Source organism: Benincasa hispida, chromosome 7 (genome assembly GCF_027475165.1).
Source record: "Benincasa hispida cultivar pf3 chromosome 7, pf3_genome.v1.1, whole genome shotgun sequence".
In the NCBI taxonomy this organism is placed as follows: Eukaryota; Viridiplantae; Streptophyta; class Magnoliopsida; order Cucurbitales; family Cucurbitaceae; genus Benincasa; species Benincasa hispida.
The window spans coordinates 16,369,967-16,390,815 of NC_143484.1; the positions used below are offsets into that span (position 1 = coordinate 16,369,967).

At 25.3% G+C, this 20,849-nt stretch overlaps 1 protein-coding gene across 1 annotated transcript; it reads left to right on the forward strand.

Annotated features, from left to right (window-relative positions):
- The first annotated feature begins 1,976 nt into the window (after positions 1 to 1,976).
- Positions 1,977 to 20,624, forward strand: AST91 (sulfate transporter 91). The gene is made up of 13 exons (XM_039037161.2): positions 1,977 to 3,083; positions 4,207 to 4,255; positions 6,321 to 6,528; positions 7,695 to 7,866; positions 10,159 to 10,224; positions 11,026 to 11,139; positions 12,506 to 12,622; positions 14,402 to 14,528; positions 17,319 to 17,605; positions 18,965 to 19,155; positions 19,454 to 19,545; positions 19,840 to 19,916; positions 20,273 to 20,624. The coding sequence occupies exons 1-13, from the start codon at positions 2,757 to 2,759 to the stop codon at positions 20,426 to 20,428; spliced, it is 1,983 nt and encodes a 660-aa protein (XP_038893089.1). The 5' UTR covers positions 1,977 to 2,756; the 3' UTR covers positions 20,429 to 20,624.
- The last annotated feature ends 225 nt before the right edge of the window (positions 20,625 to 20,849 follow it).

The following is a 20,849-nucleotide window of genomic DNA, read 5'->3' on the forward strand; positions in this document are numbered from 1 at the left end:
TGTTTCACCTACCAATTTAACATATATAAAAGTTAAATTTTGTTTTTACCATTTATTGTATATTGTATGTGTACTGTAATTACTATATTCAGTTGAGGTGTAATCAATTATCTAGTATAATTCAATTGAGGTGTATTCAGTTTATTAGTATTATTAGACTTTTAAACATTGTTTCCCAATAAGTACTATAAGAAGTTTCGTCTATGGAAATGAAATTTATCCTAATACCACCCCTTCTCATCGACATCGTATTGTCTCTACCTATATTTGTTGATAAAAACAGATTTGTTGCCCTCAAGAATTTTGTCGATAGAAACATATTTTTTGCAACAAAGATAAATGGTTATGTTGGATAAGATTGTATCTAAAGAAAAGTAATAAATCAAGTGTTGTTGATAGTTGAGAAAGACTCAAAATACCCAAACAAACCAGCAAAGAATAAAATATTGGTAGAACATTACCCTTTTAACAAGTAGTGAAGAACTACTATAATAATGAACAATCTATTACACACAAATGTACAAAAAACAAACATTGATATTCATGTGAATCTATATATAAAGGAAGACAAGAGAATAAAATAAAGAATATTGCCTATAGCTATAAAGGTAAAGATCAACTTGTTTGAAATGAAAACCTACCAAAATAAGTTTCAACAATTAATAGCAAATCACCTTTTGTATGTTTTTAAATGGACAAAACATTTTATATCATTTTGGGACCCTTTAATTTTTTTCTCTAGAGGTGTTGTCTCAAAAAAGTTTTCTCTTTTGTTTTTCCTTTTTGTTGTTTTTTTTCCCTTTTTTATAGTCTTTTCTTTCTTCTAAAAGTATTTCTTGAAGTTGAAATATGTTCTTTAGTCTTTATTCTATTCCTTATCTTTATCTCTTTTCCACACAAAATTGTCTTTAATTTACTACATAAATTATTAGCAAACAAACCCAAAGAAAAAAAGAATTGTGAAGTATTGATATTGTTATACTATTTTCTTTATTGGGAACTGTTACATTAACCAATATTATCCTTTGTTTGATCCCTACAATTTAACCTTTTATTCATGTAGTTTCTACTTGATTTCAATTTAATCCCTACTATTTATTTTTTTTTGTTTGATCCATATAATTTTTGTTAGATTTTTACTATAAATTGATAGTTATCTTATTATGTGTGACATTTTTCTTTGTGTGCAGCAAAAAGAGACCATAATGTAAAACTAAAAGAAAAATGCTTTACACAAGGAAAAAAAAAATTGTCGGTATGTTTGACAAATTAAAATATTGAAATTTTGAGAGTAGTAGTTCACTCATAAATGCAAAATAATTTTGAAACTTCAAAAATTTCTAGATCTTCTAAGTCATTAATAGCACTTCGTCTTTTCTTCGATACATATATTAACTACAATTTTTTTAAATACAAACGGGATGGAGGATTCGAACCACGAACATGTTAATCTTCATATATTAATATTAGTTGAACCAAGTTTATTTTGGTGATAATTAATTACAAATTTAACCCCCAACCACATAATTTCAACATCATGATAGAACTCCATTATTTCCTTACCTAAAATGTTAAAAAAATAAATAAAAATATAGTGCATCACATCACATTCTCACCAATGATTCAATTGTGATAAGGTTGATGGCCAAGACTTAACCCATCAAACAAGTTCTACAATCTCTCTCTATTTAAAAAGGCCCCTTTATATATTATCACACATTCCTCCATTATTTTTCAAAAACCATTTCCCCATTTTACAATTATCTATGTATAACTATAAAGGTAGAGGCTAAAATTAATTAGGGGACATACTTAGGTGAGTGGTCAATTTGAGCAATAATTATATATTTTGACTAGGTCAGAAGTTCGAATACTTTACTTTTCATGCAACTCAAATTTTAAAATTTAAAAAAAAAAAATCCAAAAATTTCATAGAAGACTATTAAAAGTACGATGTGGCTTGACAAGATTATATCATTGAATAATCTTTTTTCTCAAAAAGAAAAAAATAAAAAAGCTAAAAATTATTGTTTCATTAGAGTTGTTTTCAAAAATATAGAAAATGAATCAAAATATTTTCATATATAGCAAAATTTTACTATCTATTGATAGACTATTATCTATGTCATGATAAACACAGAAAGTAGTCTATCGCAGTCTCTCACACATAAATTGTGATATTTTGCTATTATTTATAAATATTTTTAATAGTTTTTCATTTAAAATAATTTTACATTTCATTATACATCCAACCACTTAAATTAAGGTAAAGAGCAATACCAAGGTACAACTTAAGTTCCATGCTTCCTTTTCCTCTACACACCAAAAAAATAATTTTTTAAATAAATTTTTAGTAGGAGCTACACAACAAATGGGTCGCACCCAATTTTTTTTATTAGGGTAATTGTAATATATAAGACTTTTAAGACTAATAATTAGGTGTATAAAAATATTGGTAAAAAATTACAAATAAAGTAAAATCTAACAGTGATATACTCTATCACTTATACTATTAACAATAGAATCTATCACAGATTTGGATCTAAGTTTTGTTATATATGCAATTTTTTTCTTTCATTTTGTTATATCTATTAATAATTTAGACTTTATTGTTATATTTACGATACGATAACCGTGGGGTGAAATAAAACTTTTTTTTGAAGTGGGGGCAATAGTAGCCTAATAAAAAGGTCCAAAAAAACGTACTCATTTGTAGAAGGAAGGAGAGGAGGAAAATTATTAAAAGCAACAACAAAATGGGAGACGACGAAAATAATAGAAATGGGACTAGCGGCCGGTTGGCACCGCCGCGGGGTCCACCGGAGCATTGTGTGGAAATTATTCATCCGGTGGTTCCGCCGCCGAGAAGAAGCTGGTTTCAGAAGCTGCGCAACCGGCTAAAGGAAATATTTTTTCCCGACGATCCTCTCCGGCAGTTCAAAGGGCAGTCTCCGGCGAGAAAATGGGTGGTCGGAGCTCAATATATATTCCCAATTCTTCAATGGGGACCTCATTATAATTTTAGCCTCTTTAAATCTGATGTTATTGCTGGTCTCACCATTGCTAGCTTGGCCATACCTCAGGTTCTTTTTTATTTTTTATTTTTTTATTTTTTTATTTTTATTTTTTTCTCAGATTTAAACATTTGACCTTTTTGATTGAGATTTTAAAGTTTTTTATTGGTTTTGTGATTCGAAGAAAGTTAGAATTTAGTTCTTATGATTTTTAAAATTAGAATTTAGTCTCAATGGTTTAACAAAAAAAATCGTAAAAAATCTATTGGGATTAAATTTTAATTATAAATTATAAAGATTAAATTCTAATTTTCTCTAAATTATAGACATTAAATTTATAATTTAACCTTTACGATATGAGCATGAGAGTTCGGTTCTTTTTGAGTGAAGGATTTGAACTTCCACCATTTTTATTGAGATTATAGTCTTTAATTATTTGTTTTTACTATATTCTTGTTTATGTTTTTAATGCATGGGTGTTAAAGCACGTGTGCATGAATTTTAGATCATAATCGGTATTATTTGATTATTTGTTTTTTATTTTTAAAAATTAAGTTTATAAATTCTACTTTTATCTTCAAAAACTTTCTTTTATCATATATTTTTTATCAATCATTTTTAAAATCAAGCTAAATTTTGAAAACTAAAAAAAGTAGGTTATATTTGGTAACTATTTTATTTTTTTATTTTTATTTTTAAAAATTAAGTATATGGACACTACTTCCATCTCCAAATTTCTTTCTTTCTTATCTACTTGAACTAACAAAAAATAGCTTTCAAAAAGTTCTTTTTGTTTTCAATTTTTTGAAAGTTGACTAAAAATTCAACCATTATACTTAAAAAAAATACAAATCATTGTAAAAATGTAAATGAAATAGACTTAATTTAAAAAAGAATAGATACCAAACGGGACTATAGTTTATAGAAACTTATTTGTTGTTTTTGGAATTTAGTTAACAATTCAACTATTGTACTTAAGAACGATGCATATCTTTCTAAGAAACAAAGAGGAAATAAACTTAATTTTCAAAAATAAAAAATAGAAAACGAAATAGTTACCAAACAGAATTTTAATATTTCTAAAATTAGGATGGGAACTTCAACATTTTCATGGAGATGATTATAAATTTTAATTAGATTGAATTAATTGTGATGGTGTTGAAATAATGTTTTTCTTGGTTTATTTTTCCAGGGTATTAGCTATGCTAAGCTTGCTAATTTGCCTCCCATTGTTGGGCTTTGTGAGTATTCTTTTTTCTTTTTTCTTTTTTTCCGTTCCTTTTTCTCATTAATTCTCTCTCTCTCTGATTCTCCATCATTTTCTTTCTTTGATTCCCTTTACGAATCTTTCTTTACACAAGTCATTTGATGTGACTGTTCACTAAAAAAAGTGGTGATTTAGTTCCAGTTTAAAATTTGTTCATTCAAAATAACCATATTTTGAGAAAATTATTTTTTATATCTTCTTAAATTTCAAAACAAATATATTTTTTTCTCTCTGATTTTTTTGATATATACATTTGGTTCCCGAGTTTTCAAAATATAACTTTATAGTCTCCAAATCTTTATGAATATAGATTTAAAAGTCTCTTAAGATTATATATATGACATTTTGAATTACAAGAATAAATTTAAAAAATAATTTAGAGAAAAGAGGTAATTTTTAGAAAAGTTATTTTTCTAATTTTAAATAAAAAAATCGTCACGTAAACCTATTTTAAAACATATAAGGGCTAAAAGGAATATTTTGAAAACTTAAAAACTAAATGCATTTACCCTAAAAAATTCAAAGACGCCTATCCTTTGAAACTAGAGACCAGAAAAGTAATTTTAAGTACAAATTCAAAAAGATTTTAAAATTCTATTTCATGTGTATCCAAAAGTTGTAGAATCATCCACCACATAATTTCAATATCATAAATAATTTATTTTGATTCTCCCTTATATATTCCTTTTCTGTCTCTCTCTTCTTTATCCTTCATTCTTTTATTATTTTTTTTTATCCAATTTAGTCTCTAAATCTTAAAATATTATAAATTTATCTTTGAGATTTGAGTTTTATTTTAATTTGATTTATAAATTTCAAGATTTACACTTTTAACTTCGATTTTTTTATTTATTTTTACTTTAGCTTTGCCGTTAATGGCTATTACTTAATTTAAAATAATTATACAGGGAAAATTTAAAATTAATTTTAATTATGATGAGAATAATGAAATGTTTAATTAACTATAATTATGATGAGAATAATGAAATGTTTAATTAACTTATTTTAATTCGTTTAAATTAGTTAATGGATATTATACTAAAACTAAAGAAGAGTATTTAATAAATGTATAAACTTTGAAACTTAGTGATCAAAATGAAATAAAACTCAAATTTTAAGGATAAAATTGAAATATTTTGGAACGTAAGGATTAAATTGAAATCAAACTCAAAACTTAAAAACTAGAAATGTAACATTTTGAAATTTATATATAAACCAAATGGAAATTACTTCCAAAGTTTAAAGACTAAAAATGCACATTTTTTTCTATATCATTTTATTGAAAGTAGAAGATTCAATAGAAACTTATAGTTTTAGTTAATCATCTCTAATATTGATTATCTTTTTTTTTCTTTTTTTTTTTTTGTTATTAAAAGATATGAAGATTCAAGCTTTGTCCCACCACTAGTACTAATCTCATATACCTAAACCTAGAATGCAAAATTCAAGCTTTGGCTCCACCACTTAGTATTTTTTTTAATAATTATTTTAAGATTCAAGATTCAAACTTAAATCTAGAAGGATTGTTTTCAAATATTGCATACTGAGTAAACTTATTTATAAATATAGCAAAATTTTATTATCTATTAATGATAGAGAGTGATAGATACTGATAGACAAAATATCAGTGTCTATCAATGTCTATCACGGATAAATAGTTACATTTTATTATATTTGAAAATATTTTCAACAATTTTATCATTTAAAACAATTACCTAATTCAAAATACATTTATTTATTTATTTTTAATTGAGGCATGATGTACCATATTGCAAAACTTGAAATTTCCTTTTACAATCAAATACGATTACAAAAACTTTTAGTAAAACATAAAATAAAGTACAAACTTATTTTAATTAATCTCCATATTAATTCTTTTATTTATTTTTTTTGATAAAAATATAAATGCCTACTATACACTTTTTTTTTTTTTTTTTTTTTATAAAACATAGAACAGAGTAAGAAAGTAAACTTTTAGTTAATCTCTATATTAATTAATCTTTTCTTCTTCTTCCTTTTTTATGGTTAAAAATATGAAGATTCAAGCTTTGTTCCACCATTAGTATATGCTGTTCTTGGAAGCTCAAGAGATCTTGCAGTTGGACCTGTTTCAATTGCATCACTAATATTAGGTTCAATGTTGAGACAAGAAGTTTCTCCCATCAAAGATCCCATTCTTTTTCTTCAACTCGCCTTCACTTCTACCTTCTTCGCCGGTCTCTTCCAAGCTTCGCTCGGGTTTCTCAGGTCGTTACCGATACGAAAATAATACTTATCTACTAGCTAGTCGTCAAATTATAACAATACATATCTTACTAACAAACTCATTAAAAAAAATTTAAGTACGTACGTCATCTTTTCTATTAAGAGTTTCACGCAATTAAGAACTAAGAAAAAAAAAGTTAAAAGAGTTTGTCAGGTGAATTATGATTAGACAATTTAGTGAGATATACCGTGATGAGTCTAAGCCTAAGATATGCATGTTCTTAATATATTATTACTTTTTTATTTTATTGATTTCACACTATTTGTTAAATACTACTTATTGTTATGTAATGAAATGACCGTATAGTATACAATATTGTGTAAAACGTAAAAGTTCTATTGAATAACTATTTGATTTTTTTATTTTTGAGTTTAAAAAGAGGTTACTACAATGAGTAGCGCTTTTAGAACAATTAATTAAGTTTATAGCAATATTTTAAAAAATTGCAAATATAGCAGCTATTGTTGATAGATTTCAATAAGTTATATAGCCTATCATCGATGACTCCAAGAGTAGACTTTAAATTTTACTATATTTATAAATTCTTTTCTATTGTATTATATTTGCTAATATTTTGGATCTTTGATATCCCTTCTACTAGAAAAAAAATTACACAGAAATATGTTGTTCCCTTACCTATTATAGGCATATATCATTTTATTAGGTAGAAATAATAATGCTTATAAACTTTAATTTTATCTTAAAATAAAAAATTAAGAGACGTTTGAGGCAATGAGTTAGTTATTATAGTCCTAAATTATTATAGTTAAATTATGATAGTTTGCATTTGGTTTGGAGTGTAAAGATTATTTTAATTTGGATTATAATAGTATGTGTTTTAAATATAAATTATTTTAGTTTGAGAAGGAAATAGTAAACACTGTAGTAAATAATAAAACAATGATGAATATAAAATAGTAAAAACTGTAGTAAATAATAAATATTATAGTAAATAGAAGTTTTGAAATAATGTTGACTATAGCTAATTAGAGGTTTTGAAATAACTTTTACGGTAGTAAGATGTGGTTATTATCTTATCCCAAACGTCCCCTGATGATTATCATACGAACAATATAAACTTTTCTCTATCTTTCATTTTATTTTTATAATAATGAAAAACTTTGATTTTTGATTTTTGATTTTGCAGACTTGGGTTTATAATAGATTTCTTATCGAAGGCGACTTTGATTGGATTCATGGCAGGAGCAGCCATTATTGTGTCCTTGCAGCAACTTAAAGGCTTGCTTGGAATCACTCATTTCACCAAACAAATGGGATTGATTCCTGTTTTATCCTCAGTTTTTCATCACACTCATGAGGTTTTTTTCACTATTCTTTTCCTTCTCAATTTATTGTCATTATTATTAATTCGTTAAAATTTTATTTTCATCCTTAAACTTTAAAGTTTATTCTATTTTGGTCTCTAAACTTTTAAAAACGTCTATTCTAATCTATGAATTTCTAAAAAAATACTTACTTTGGTCCCTGTTATTGAAATTCTATTAACTCTTAAAATGATGAAATGACTTGTACTTTTAGATAAGTTAGTCATCATAATAAATATAGGGTTCAAATTTGAATTAGGTGGTAAATCGATTTCTATAGAACTCAAAAGTCATTTTCTTTTAAGGTTTTGGCCTGTGTTGGTTGTTGACATTTTACTTTACCTTTATTTTGCTCAACACATGGTAGATGCAATTTCATCAAAGAGTTAATAAATCTTAATAGTAGGGACCAAAATAAACTTTTTTTAAAAATTCAGGGATTACGGTAGTTTTTTAAAGTTTAGAGACTAAAATAGAACAAAATTCAAAATTGAAGGACCAAAATAGGATTTAAACCTTATTAATTTTAGTTCACTTATTACAGAGCTTGAAATTTAACAAATGACCTTTTAGATAGCATAATCGGTGTTTTCATTCATTAGAATATATACGACAATACTTGAGTGCAGTTTAAGATACACCCATTTTCATGTATCCTCTCCAATAACACATGCATAAACATGCACACACGCCCTTAATCGCTTGTTTTAAAGAAAAATATTTGTCATTATTTCTCTTGAAATATATTTAATTATTGTCCCTCCCTCTAATTATTTATTTATATATAGATATTATTTTGTACGTTATTATATTAGTTAAATTACACATTTCGTTCATATATATATATATATATGGTTCTATTAAAATTGAGTCTTTATAAAATGTTAGAATTTTATTCTAAATTTCATAAATAATTTATATATATAGTTCAACAATAAAACCTTAATAAATATTTATGAGAATTTTTATTAAATTATAGGGATGGATTTTAACTTGAAAACTATAGGTACTTAAATTTCTAACTCTCTAAATGATAAAGATCATATTTGTAATATAACCTAATTTTATCCTAATGAATTGTTGGTCTTAATTATCCTATGTTCATCTTTAAAAATATTATTGGATTTATTTTCAACACTAAATTTTCAAATAATTTATATTAATTTTTTCAACTTCAATATTTTAAATTATTTTTGTTATTATCATTATTTAATAAAATACTTAACATAGACTAATTGTAGTTGTATTATTTTTAGTTATTATTTTGGGTTGTTTTTAAATATAGAAAAATAAACTAAAATATTTATAAAATATGTCAAAATTTTAGAACTATCAATGACAGCGTCTATCATTGATAATTCAAAAAATTTGCTATATCTTGTAAATATTTTCAACTATTTAAAATAATTTTTTATTTATTTTTAATATAAGAGAAACTAGGCATAGCTAGAGACACATCTTTGTTTTATTCACCTAATCAACATATATCTACATTGGTAAGTGTAAAAGTTACTTATATAATATTTTAACAATAATTATTTAAAAAGAAAATTGAGAAAGTCATATTTTGGTGTTGATGTACCCAATCAAGAGATGCTTGAGTGGAACAATAAATAATTGATAAAAGTACATAACAATGTTAACTCTAAAAAAAAGTAACAAGATACAAGAGATTTATTTATTTTTTTAAAAAAGATCATAAACCAAAAAGTGGAATAAAAATTGAAAGTCATGTGTTTGAAAAGTGCCAAATAAATAAAAACAAGAAATAAATAATTAAAGAAAGGAAGCAGGAAAGAAATCATGAGTACCTCAAAGTATACCTTAGAAAGGTTTTAAAAAATAAAACCTACTTAATCTTCCTTTTTAATGTCTCAATCGTAGAAATCTGAAGTTAAGTGTGTTTAGTTTGAGAATTTTATTAGAATACAGACAAAACATGTTGAAATGACTCGTGGTGGTTTGTGATGATAGTTTTTCACTTCTAGAAGTATTCAAGACAAATAAGGATGATGTTATCAGATCGTAGGAGAATGTCAGGACCATCAGATACCGAGTCGTGATCCAAATCTTAGGTGTGAAGCATTAGGAGAGGATTGAATGCAACAATAAATAATGGATAACATAAAAAAAACAAAATACAAGTGGAATAAAAATTGAAAGGCATGTGTTTGAAAAGTGACAAACAAATAAAAACAAGAAATAAATAATAAAAAAAAGGAAAATGAAAAAATTATAAAAGTTGGTAACCTTTTTTGCTTTGAATGGTTGTTTGTGAATGTGCAGTGGTCATGGCAGACTATACTGATGGGCTTTTGCTTCCTTCTCTTTCTTCTCCTCACCAGACACATTGTATTTTCTCTCTCTCTCTCTCTTAATCTTTTTTATAATTATATTATTGTCACTTTTCTAAGTTTTATTCTAAACAATAATTTTAGATATATTTTTTAAGATTAAGATATGATAAAAATTGACGTGAGAACTAATGTATAATAGTTAAAAATATATTTAATATTACTTATAACATTATTTACGTAAATCGACATCATAGTTAATGTATAAAAAAATTACGTGGTATTACAATAAGCATAATTTTTTTCTTTCTTATATAGTAAAATGATCCACTTATCTATAAAATTGCAAAAAATATTCTTAACGGTTTTACCATTTAACACAATTTCTTAGTCGTTTATATAAAAATATATTTTTCTTAGATTGCAAAATTGGTCCCTATAATTTGGAGAAAGTTATAATTTAGAAGACGATCATAAATAGTTCATATTTCTAGACTATTTATAAAGGTTTTTTTTAATCAAATTAAAAGAACTAAATTCTAATAAATATCCTAGAGAAACGAAATTTACAATTTAATCTATATTTTTTTGTGTCGATTTTCAAAGTAAAATAAGTTTTGGTACATATTTCAAAGTTAGAAGCTATCCAAAATAAAACTGTTCAAAATTGACAACTATTATGAAGCAACGACAAATTTAGGAGTATTTTATCTCGAGCATGTAAATTCTGAAATCCAGATCGAACGATTATTATGAAGCAACGACATTGTAACGAGTAATTTGTCATTTGAAATTTATTACATTTTATCTAATTATTATTTAATTTGATTGTGAATTATTGGTTCATGGTGTTGAATAGAGCATGAAAAAGCCAAAGTTGTTCTGGGTGTCAGCTGGAGCTCCTCTAGTGTCTGTGATTCTTTCAACAATATTGGTTTTTGCATTCAAGGCCAATCGCCATGGCATAAGTATAGTAAGTTTTCTTTGCATAAAAGCCCCTATCTAATTATCCTTTTTTTATTTAGTACCTAAACTTTAAAGTATGTATGTTTAATCCCTTTAACTTTTATGTTTTTTTGTCCCTTAGTCTAGTTTTTATTTGATTCATGAATTTCAATATCTTAAAATTTCATTTTGAGTTTGGACTAATGGTCGCTTTGATATTTGAAGTTAACTTTTAATTAACTAATTTAAAATAATTATGAGGTGAAAATTTTAATTAATTTTAATAGTGATGACTAAATTTAATTTTATTATAATTATTATAATTATTTTAAATTGATTAATTGGGATTAACATCGTAGACATAATGTGAGTACCTAATTAAAATTCAAATTGTGCAAATTTTGAAGTCATAGGACCAAAAACTGAAATGATACTGAAAAACCAAGGTGAAAAATCTAAAATTTTAAAACCTAGGAACCAAATACAAGTTAAACTCAAAACTCAACTAGGTATATGTGTAACATTTTGAAACCGTGAGATCAAATGGAAACTCAATCCAAAACCTAAGACCAAAAAGATATTTTTCCCCCCTTAAAATAAAAATATCATTAAACTGTTAAATAAAATTATGAAAATTTTAATTTTGAGTCCAATAAATCATTGTGTTCTACAATTTCTTTTTAGAATTCAAAAAAAAAAAAAAAACTACTATTAGATACAGAAATTGAACATTTAGGGATGCTTTAGACATAAAATTTAGATTTATATCTAATAGGTAAATTGACTTTTCAAATGGTTAAATATGTCGAAAATCTATTGGAAAAAAGTTGAAAGTTTAAAAAGTAATTAAACATTTTTAAAATTCAAAAACTTATTGAACACAAAATTGAATGTTGAATTACGTAAGGACACAATTTTTGAATGGTCAAAAACCAAATATAAACAGAATATAACTTAAAGTTCAGAAACTAAACTCGTAGTTTAAGTTTCTTTTTTTTAAAATATATGTTTAACCATTTTCTAATCTAGCTACTTTTCACAAACTTGAAATGAAAAGAGTAATCAAAAGCAAAAACTTGAGAAAGATATTCAAACTTTTTGTTATTTTTGAAATTTGACCTAATTAATTTTTTACCGATAGAAAAAATGTCAAATTATTTATAGAAATAACAAAAAGATATTATAGATACTAATAGATTTTGATCAACGTCTATCGATGATAGAATTCTATTAATTTCTATCACTGATAGATAATGATATATTTGTATAAGTCTCTATCAAAGAAGATTAAAATTTTGCTATTTTGTATAAATAATTTTTCTTATTTTTCTAATTTTAAAAATTTCCTATATATGTAAAGAAAAAGAAATGACAAGTGGGGTATTTTTTGGCAGATAGGAAAATTGGAAGAAGGATTGAACCCACCTTCATTGAACATGCTTCGTTTTGAAGGGTCACACCTTGGCCTTGTTATTAAGACTGGCCTTGTCACTGGCATCATCTCTCTCACTGTGAGTTTTATTATAATATCATTCTTATCCATTAATTTTTTCAAAAATATACTTTTGGGGATGCTAAAAGAAAATAATAAATCTTGCAATCTTCTTATTGTTTTCAAATAAAAGAAATTAAATCAATTTATTTACAAAAATATAAAAATATTGTTCTATTTATTAATGATAGACCACGATAGATTATAATAGACATTTATCAATGTTACTCATAGAAATATCGTAGTCTATAATTGATATATACAGTGACATTTTACTATACTTAAAAATATTTTCAATAATTTTATCATTTAAGCACAATTACCCATATATATATATATATATGGTAAATCTAAAGATTAGACAATTAATTAAGTCTAGTATAATTTTACAATCTCTTTGATTTTTGCTTTTTTGTTTTCTTTCTAATTGTTTTCTCTTTTATAAAAAATAAAGAAAAATACTATTTCTTTATTTTTAAAATTGAAAAAGAAAGGTGGGGTTGTATAATAGCTATTTGGTTTTTTATCTCGGGTATTAAAAATTAAGTTTATAATTACTATTTCTACCTATTGATTTCTTTATTTTATTACCTTTTAGATGTATTTTAAAAATCCAAGTCGAGTTTTTAAAAACTAAAAAAAAATTAGCCTTATTTGATAACTGTTTCGTTTTTGGTTTTTGGTTTGTGAAAATTTAAACATACTTCATCCCAATTTCTTACAATTATTTGCATATTTATTAATTACAAGAATTGAATTCTCAACAAACTTCCTAAAAAGAAAAAAGAAAAAACTTTTAAAAACCTACTTTTCTTAGTTTTCAAAATTTAACTTGTTTTTTTTTTTTTAAAAAAACATTGGTAAAACTAGATAAAAAGACTAAGAAATGTATACATGGAGGGAGTGTTTATAGACTTAAATTTAAAAAACAAAAAGTTAAGGTCTTGTTCATTTGGTTTTTGTTTTTGAAATTTAAGCCCATTTCATCCACATTTCTTATAATAATTTGCATATTTTTTAAGTAAAATGGTTGAATTCCTAGCTAAATTCCAAAAACAAAAATAACTTTTTGAAAGCTAGTTTTTTAGTTCTCAAAATTTGGCTTAGTTTTTTAAATCATTGGTAAAAAATAGATAAAAAAAGGAAGAACTTTGGAAATAAAAGTAACATCTGTAGGCTTAAATTTTTTTTTAAAAAAAAAAAAAAAAAAAACAATACTGTTACCAAACAAGACCAATATCCGTAGGTTTAAATTTAAAAAACAAAAAACAAAACTGTTACCAAACAAGACCTAAAAAACTAATGGCATTAAAGTTAAAATTTATTTTTTGTTTTTTAAATTTGGCAAGGAATTCAATTGCTTACTTAAGAAATATATAAAAACTATAATAACAAAATTGTAAAAAACAAGCAAAATTCTCAAAAACGAAAAAATCGAACGGTAATCAAATATAGTTACATTTTCTTTTTCTTTTTTATAAAAGTTGACTATGAATTCATTTATTTCCTCATAAAACCAAACCTAACTTTCAAACAAGAAAAATTCAAATATTTATTAAACAAAACTTTAATTTGGTTGTTCATAAACTTTTATACACAATTTTGAAAACGTACCACAAACGAGAAACATACACAAACGTTATCAAATAGATCCTATAAAAATTATTTCATAATATTTTTCATTTATTTTATACAATTGTGAGATTAGGGAGATTCGATAATTTTCATAGAATTAAAGTTTGATGGTAAAATCTATTTAATAAATTGAAAATATGTTTATGATAAAATGAAAACACAGGAAGGAATCGCAGTGGGGCGAACATTTGCAGCTATAAAAGACTACCGAGTCGATGGTAACAAGGAAATGATTGCAATTGGCCTCATGAACGTCGTTGGCTCTTTCACTTCTTGCTACGTCACAACAGGTTCGGTTTCAAATTTAAAAATTTAAACTATTTTCTCACATTTTCTTACAATAATTTGTATTTTCTTTGATTATAAAGAGTTGAATTCTTAATTAAATTTCAAAAACAAAAACAAGCGTATAAAAACTATTTTTTTTTTAGTTTTCAAATTTTAGTTTGGTTTTTGAAAATATGGATAAAAAGTAGATAACTAAGCAAGAAATTAAAGATGAAATGGACGTTTGTAGGTTTAATTTTTAAAAAGTAACAATAAAAAATTAAATTGTTAGGAAATAGACCATTTAAATGTTTAGAGTTAGTTTCCGAGACACAAATTAAAAATAATTTTTAGAAATTACTGTATTATTACTAAGTTTTAGAAACTCCTTTTTCATAACCATTAAATTTTTGTTTAATAATGATTTTGTTTTTAATTTTAATTTTCAAATCAGGTAATGTTCATGTTTTTAATCCAACCATTTTGAACTTTTAGAGTTAAATTTCATAACACCAATTAAAACAAATTTAAAAACTACTATATTGACTTTGTTGGGTAACCATTAAACCCATTTCCATATGTACTTTTACATTGTTTTTAGATACAATAGTTGAATTCTTAATCAAATTTCAAAAATAAAAATAAATTTTTAAAAGCTACTTTTTCAGTTTTCAAAATTTGGCTTGATTTTCTAAACCATTAATAAAAAGTAAATAATAAATAAAAAAATTTAAAATAAAAATAATGTATAGAGATTTAATTTTAAAAAACAAGAATAAATGATTACTAAACGAGTCCTATATTATTACTTATTTTAGTTCTATAACATGGCTTGAAGTTGAAAACGTACGGTTTTAAACATTGATAATATTATTGTTGTTATTATTATTATTATCATGATGAATAATATGAATAAGAATAAAACTCAAAGAAAAGTAGTATTTATTGAACTTTACTTTTCAAGAGGAAAAAAAACAAAAACAAAATGTTTATGAAAAGGAAGCTTTAAAAAACTGTTTAGGGTTTTTATTTTTGAAAATGAACAAACAGTGTTTTCACCTATGAGCTCGTTTTTTTGTGTTCTACTTACTAAAAATATTTTAAAATACAAGCCGAGTTTTAAGAGTTTTTTATACCAATGATCCATTCATAGGGTCCTTTATGACTAATGATCCATCCCTCACAAACCTATAAAATCTAACCTTCTGCTTATGGATGATGATTTATATTACAACTTAATGTGATGACCATCTCTATCGCGATACAATTTTTTGTTGTGTTTTGTCCATTTTTCTCACAGTTTGTTACATTTTTTGGTGAGAAAAATGGAAATCACGATAGAAATTATCATCTCGTTAGAGCTTGGTTATCCTTAACGTGATACGTTATAAAATAATTAACTTTGTTGTGTTTCCATTTTTCACATAGTTTGGTATGAAAATTTTTTATCGCAATAAAGATGACCATCTCGTTAGGGCTATGTAGATATGGCCATCTCTAGTGCAATACGTTATAAAAATGTGATATTGCGCTATGACGTAAGCAGAAGGATAGATTTCATATATTTGTGGGGGATGAATCATTATCTACATGAAATTGTGTAATAGTATAAAATCTTTTTTTACTATTTTATTAAGAATTCAAATGTTTATTTAAGAGTGATGAAAATTATTGTAAAGAATTTGAGTGAACAAAGTGTAAAATACGAAAATGGAACATGCTTATCAAAATACTAAACAACGCCAAAACTAATTAAACAACCAATTAAAACTTCAAAAACTTTAGGGGTCATTTGGCTCATTGAATAGGTTTAATATGTGTGAAATTAATATACTGAAGTTATGAAGTTTGTGTTTGGAATATAATATTGTAAGCTAAAGTTCTTCGATAAATCTGAAAAGTAGAGAAAGAGGGGAACATGAAATTCTTCAATGAATTTTAAAAATAGAGAAATATGAAAATATAAAATTATTTGATAAATGTGCAAACTTTAATAGTGTTTATGCCAAAGAACTTGGGATGACTTTGGGACAATGGAGGGCTTGAAAGCTTTGCTCAGTGTGTTGAATAGTAAACACTAACCCATGGGCTTACTTTTTTCTTTTTTAAATTTAACTACAATAATAATTTTTTTTAAATACTCTCTCTCTCTTCTATTATTTTTCTTGAAATTTTTTAAATGGGTAGTATTATTATTAAAGGTTTTTAATACTCTATCTATTTCCTTAGTTGTTTAAAAAAAGTATCATTATATTACATACTTATCTCTACTACTTGAAAACTAGTTCATTGCTAGTGTGATGAAAAATATCTCTACATGAGAATAATGTTTTTGGTTCATTTAATTTTTTTTTTAAAAAAATCAATTCTTTTTAATATAGTAAAATCAATAATTTTTAACTAGCCATATTAAATTTATTTATTTTCTTATTTTTCTAGGAATTCTTATAAATAAAAAATCCAAAAAGTATAAACAACTTTGGAAACTTTTCACTATAAAGTATTAATATTTTTAAATATTTTTTTTTAACAATATAAGGTGAATAATCAACACGAATTAATTTACATTAGAGTTGAATCTCTAAATATATACCTATATTTTTAACTTAGTTATCTAAAAACAAAATCAATTACCTAATGGCTTAAGATGTATAATCTTCAATAAAGAGGTTAGAGGATTGAAACTATCCATTCCCACTTAGTGTTAAATTAAACAACAATAATAATAATTATAACAAATTTTAAAGTGTATGTATTAAACTTGTAATTTAACTTAATCATGTGATCTTTGAACGTTGAACCTAAATTTGCAGGTGCATTTTCAAGATCAGCAGTGAACCATAATGCGGGAGCGAAGACCGCAGTGTCGAACATCATAATGTCAGTGACGATAATGGTGACGTTGTTGTTTCTGATGCCTCTGTTTCAATATACGCCCAACCTCGTGTTGGCTGCCATCATCGTCACAGCCGTCGTCGGCCTTATCGACATCCCCGCCGCGTATGCCATTTGGAAGGTCGATAAGTTTGATTTTGTTGTAATGCTTTGTGCTTTCTTCGGCGTCATTCTCATCTCCGTTCAACATGGTCTCGCCATTGCTGTAAGTTTTTCTCAATCCAACTTCCCCTTTTACATTTCTTCAAATATACTTTTTAGTCGAAATATTGAATTTGATTTCAATTTAGTCTTATATAATTTTCAAGTATAGTTGTCCGTTAGTTAAAATTTTAGATTTAGGATCTTATTATTTAATAACCATATAGTTTTTGGTTGACAAAAAGTTAGCTTATAAATATTAGTTTTATTTACAAAAGTTTTTATGTTTTGGTATTCTCTTTCTACCTATTCTTGTAAAAAACGAAGCTAAGTTTTCTAAACTAAAAAAGTAATTTTCAAAAACTTATTTTTAACAAAAGTAAAAATTATAATTAAAATATGAGAAGAAACAAACATAAATTTTAAACATAGAAAATGAAAAATCAAATCGTTTCCAATAGTACCCCATAGTTTCTGTTTGAATTTAATTTTTAATGTCTCCCAGAATTTTTTTTAGTACTCACATATTGATATAACTTTATAATATACTGACTAGATTTGATGATATGTATTTTTAAATAAGTTGGTTTATTTTGTATGTTTTATATTTAAGGATCAATTAGCAGCTAATTAAAAATTAAATTTAAATAATCAAGGCCTAACATGTTACTTTTGATCCTTTATTGACTAAATAAACACTAAATTCAACCTTAAAAATAAATAGTATTAGTTTTTGAAAATTTAGGGACTATGTACAAATGAAGTTGAAATCTTAGGAATTTTAGCCATATTATAGAGAAAAAAAAAAAAAAAAAACCTTGTATAAGATATTTTCCCCATTGATTCTAAATCTAGAAAATGAATTTGAAAACACCTCTAAGTTTTACCTTTTTCTAAAAAAAATATTAGTTATATTAATAATAAATAGAAAAGAAGTAACATTGAGTATACTTGTCAAGGCATCGTCAAAAATTATTAAAACTCGAAAATCCTAATTTAGGTATGGTTTGGAACCATTTAGTTTTTAGTTTTCTGTTTTTAAAAATTAAGTCTATTAGACACTATTTTTCACTTCTAAATTTCTTCATTGTTATCTACTTTTTACCAATGGTTTAGAAAACCAGATCATATTTTGAAAACTAAAAAAAGTAGATTTTAAAAACTTGTTTTTGCTTTTGGAATTTGATTAAGAATTCAACCATATTGTACTTAAGAAAGATGCAAATCATGATATAAGAAATTGAGAAGAAATATGTTTAGTTTTTAAAAACAAAAAACAAAAAATGAAATGGTTACCAAATAGGATCTTAAAAATTAAGAAAGTTGAATGATTCTAAAAAAAGCGAACAATTATTGTGACATTGTTGATCATATGAAGATTTGATGTTTACGTGTTAGTTTATGATATGACGACTATGTTCAGGTTGGCATATCGATTTTCAAGATCATACTACAAATCACAAGGCCAAAAACAGTGATGTTAGGGAACATAGCTGGAACAGATATATATAGAAACCTTCACCATTACAAGGATGCAATGAGTGTCCAAGGCTTCCTCATTTTAAGCATTGAAGCTTCTATCAACTTTGCCAACACCACATATCTTAATGAAAGGTTCTTATTACTCATCACATTCAAAAAAATATACAATTTTCAACCATATTTTGACATTCACTCAATTTTAATCTTTATATTTTCTAACTTTAGTTCTCGTAAATTTAGTCTCTCTTTTAGTTTATGATTCTTATTTAATACAATTTGTCAAAAATTAATTTCAAACGAGTAAATTTAAAACATGTTAAAATTATAGGATTTAAAATCGAACAAGTCATAAAGTATAGGACCAAAATGTCATTTTAACCTATTGTTTAAATCTAATCTTCTTCTGTATATTTGACCCTTTGCTTTGAAGGATTTTGAGATGGATTGAGGAATATGAAGCTGATCAAGATCATGTTGAGAAGGAGGGCTCTAGCCTTCAGTTTGTGGTTTTAGAATTGTCCGGTAAGCTGATTAAAGATATATTCGAAAGTGATTTTAAAATGATTAAAATCAATATTTTTGTCATGTTGAGAATAACTTCCTTAACATACCTTAAATCAGTTAAAAATCAATTTCATATTTATTTGACATGTTCACGATTTTCATACAATTAAAATTGATTTTGAATTATTAAAACATGCTTAAGAATGATTTTGAACATATTAAATTTTTTTTTAACAATTTCAAAATAACTTCCATGACTAATTGTCAAGCAATTATTGCTTTAATATTATTAACAACTTAGATTTATTGCAGCCGTGAGCGCTATAGATACTAGTGGAGTCCTACTTTTCAAAGATCTTAGGAGAGCATTGGAAAAGAAGGGTGTTGAGGTAAGTATACACTTTCTAACTTAAAGTTATATTTGTAGTCGGGTTTAATTTCAATTTGATCCTTACGTGCAATTCAATCTTCTAAAACAACCATGCTGTAACCAAAATGTTAACCATTTGCTTAGTGGCACGTTTTCTTTCGATACAGGCTCATTGCCTCTTTCTATCGTGTCCTAAAACATGCTAGGAAACTATTAACATTGCATCGATAATTAACATTTTAATAGATTTAACAAAACAGAAATGGCTAAAATTGAAATTATAAATAAACGGTAGAGACTAGAACGGTAATTTAACCTAGCTGATTTGAATGATTTCTTTGTTATCATTGATGGTTATTCTTCTATTGATTACAGCTAGTGTTGGTGAACCCAATGGGTGAAGTCTTGGAAAAGTTACAAAAGGCAGATGAAAATCAGGAGATTTTGAGGCCAAATAATGTGTTCTTGACTGTGGGAGAGGCCATTGCATCCTTAGCAACAAAAGTGAAGGGACAATCCTCAACTATATAGGAAACCAAAATGTGAACTAATGTGACTCACTTCTCTCTCCCTTTGCTATACTTTTAAATAGTTACAATATAATAAGCTAATTAAATGTGTATGAGGTGTTCTCCACATCCAATGGGTATAGTAGTGTTGGAAAGATTATGATAACACTTTATTCTAAATTTTGAAATTTTGATGAGAAGAAACTTTTTCTCTCAAAGAAGTCGAAAACATAAACTTCTTTTCATGATTCTCACCATCTCTATTTCATTTTTACAAACGAATCAACATTTAATATCTTGCAAGGCGTGAAGATATGACCTTTCTGGACTACCTATTCTGATACCATCTTAAATCATCAATTGATCAAAAAGTTTAAGCTAATAAAGGCAAATTTAATATTATATCATCTAACAGTTTTTACTAAAAAAAAATTGAGTTTCAA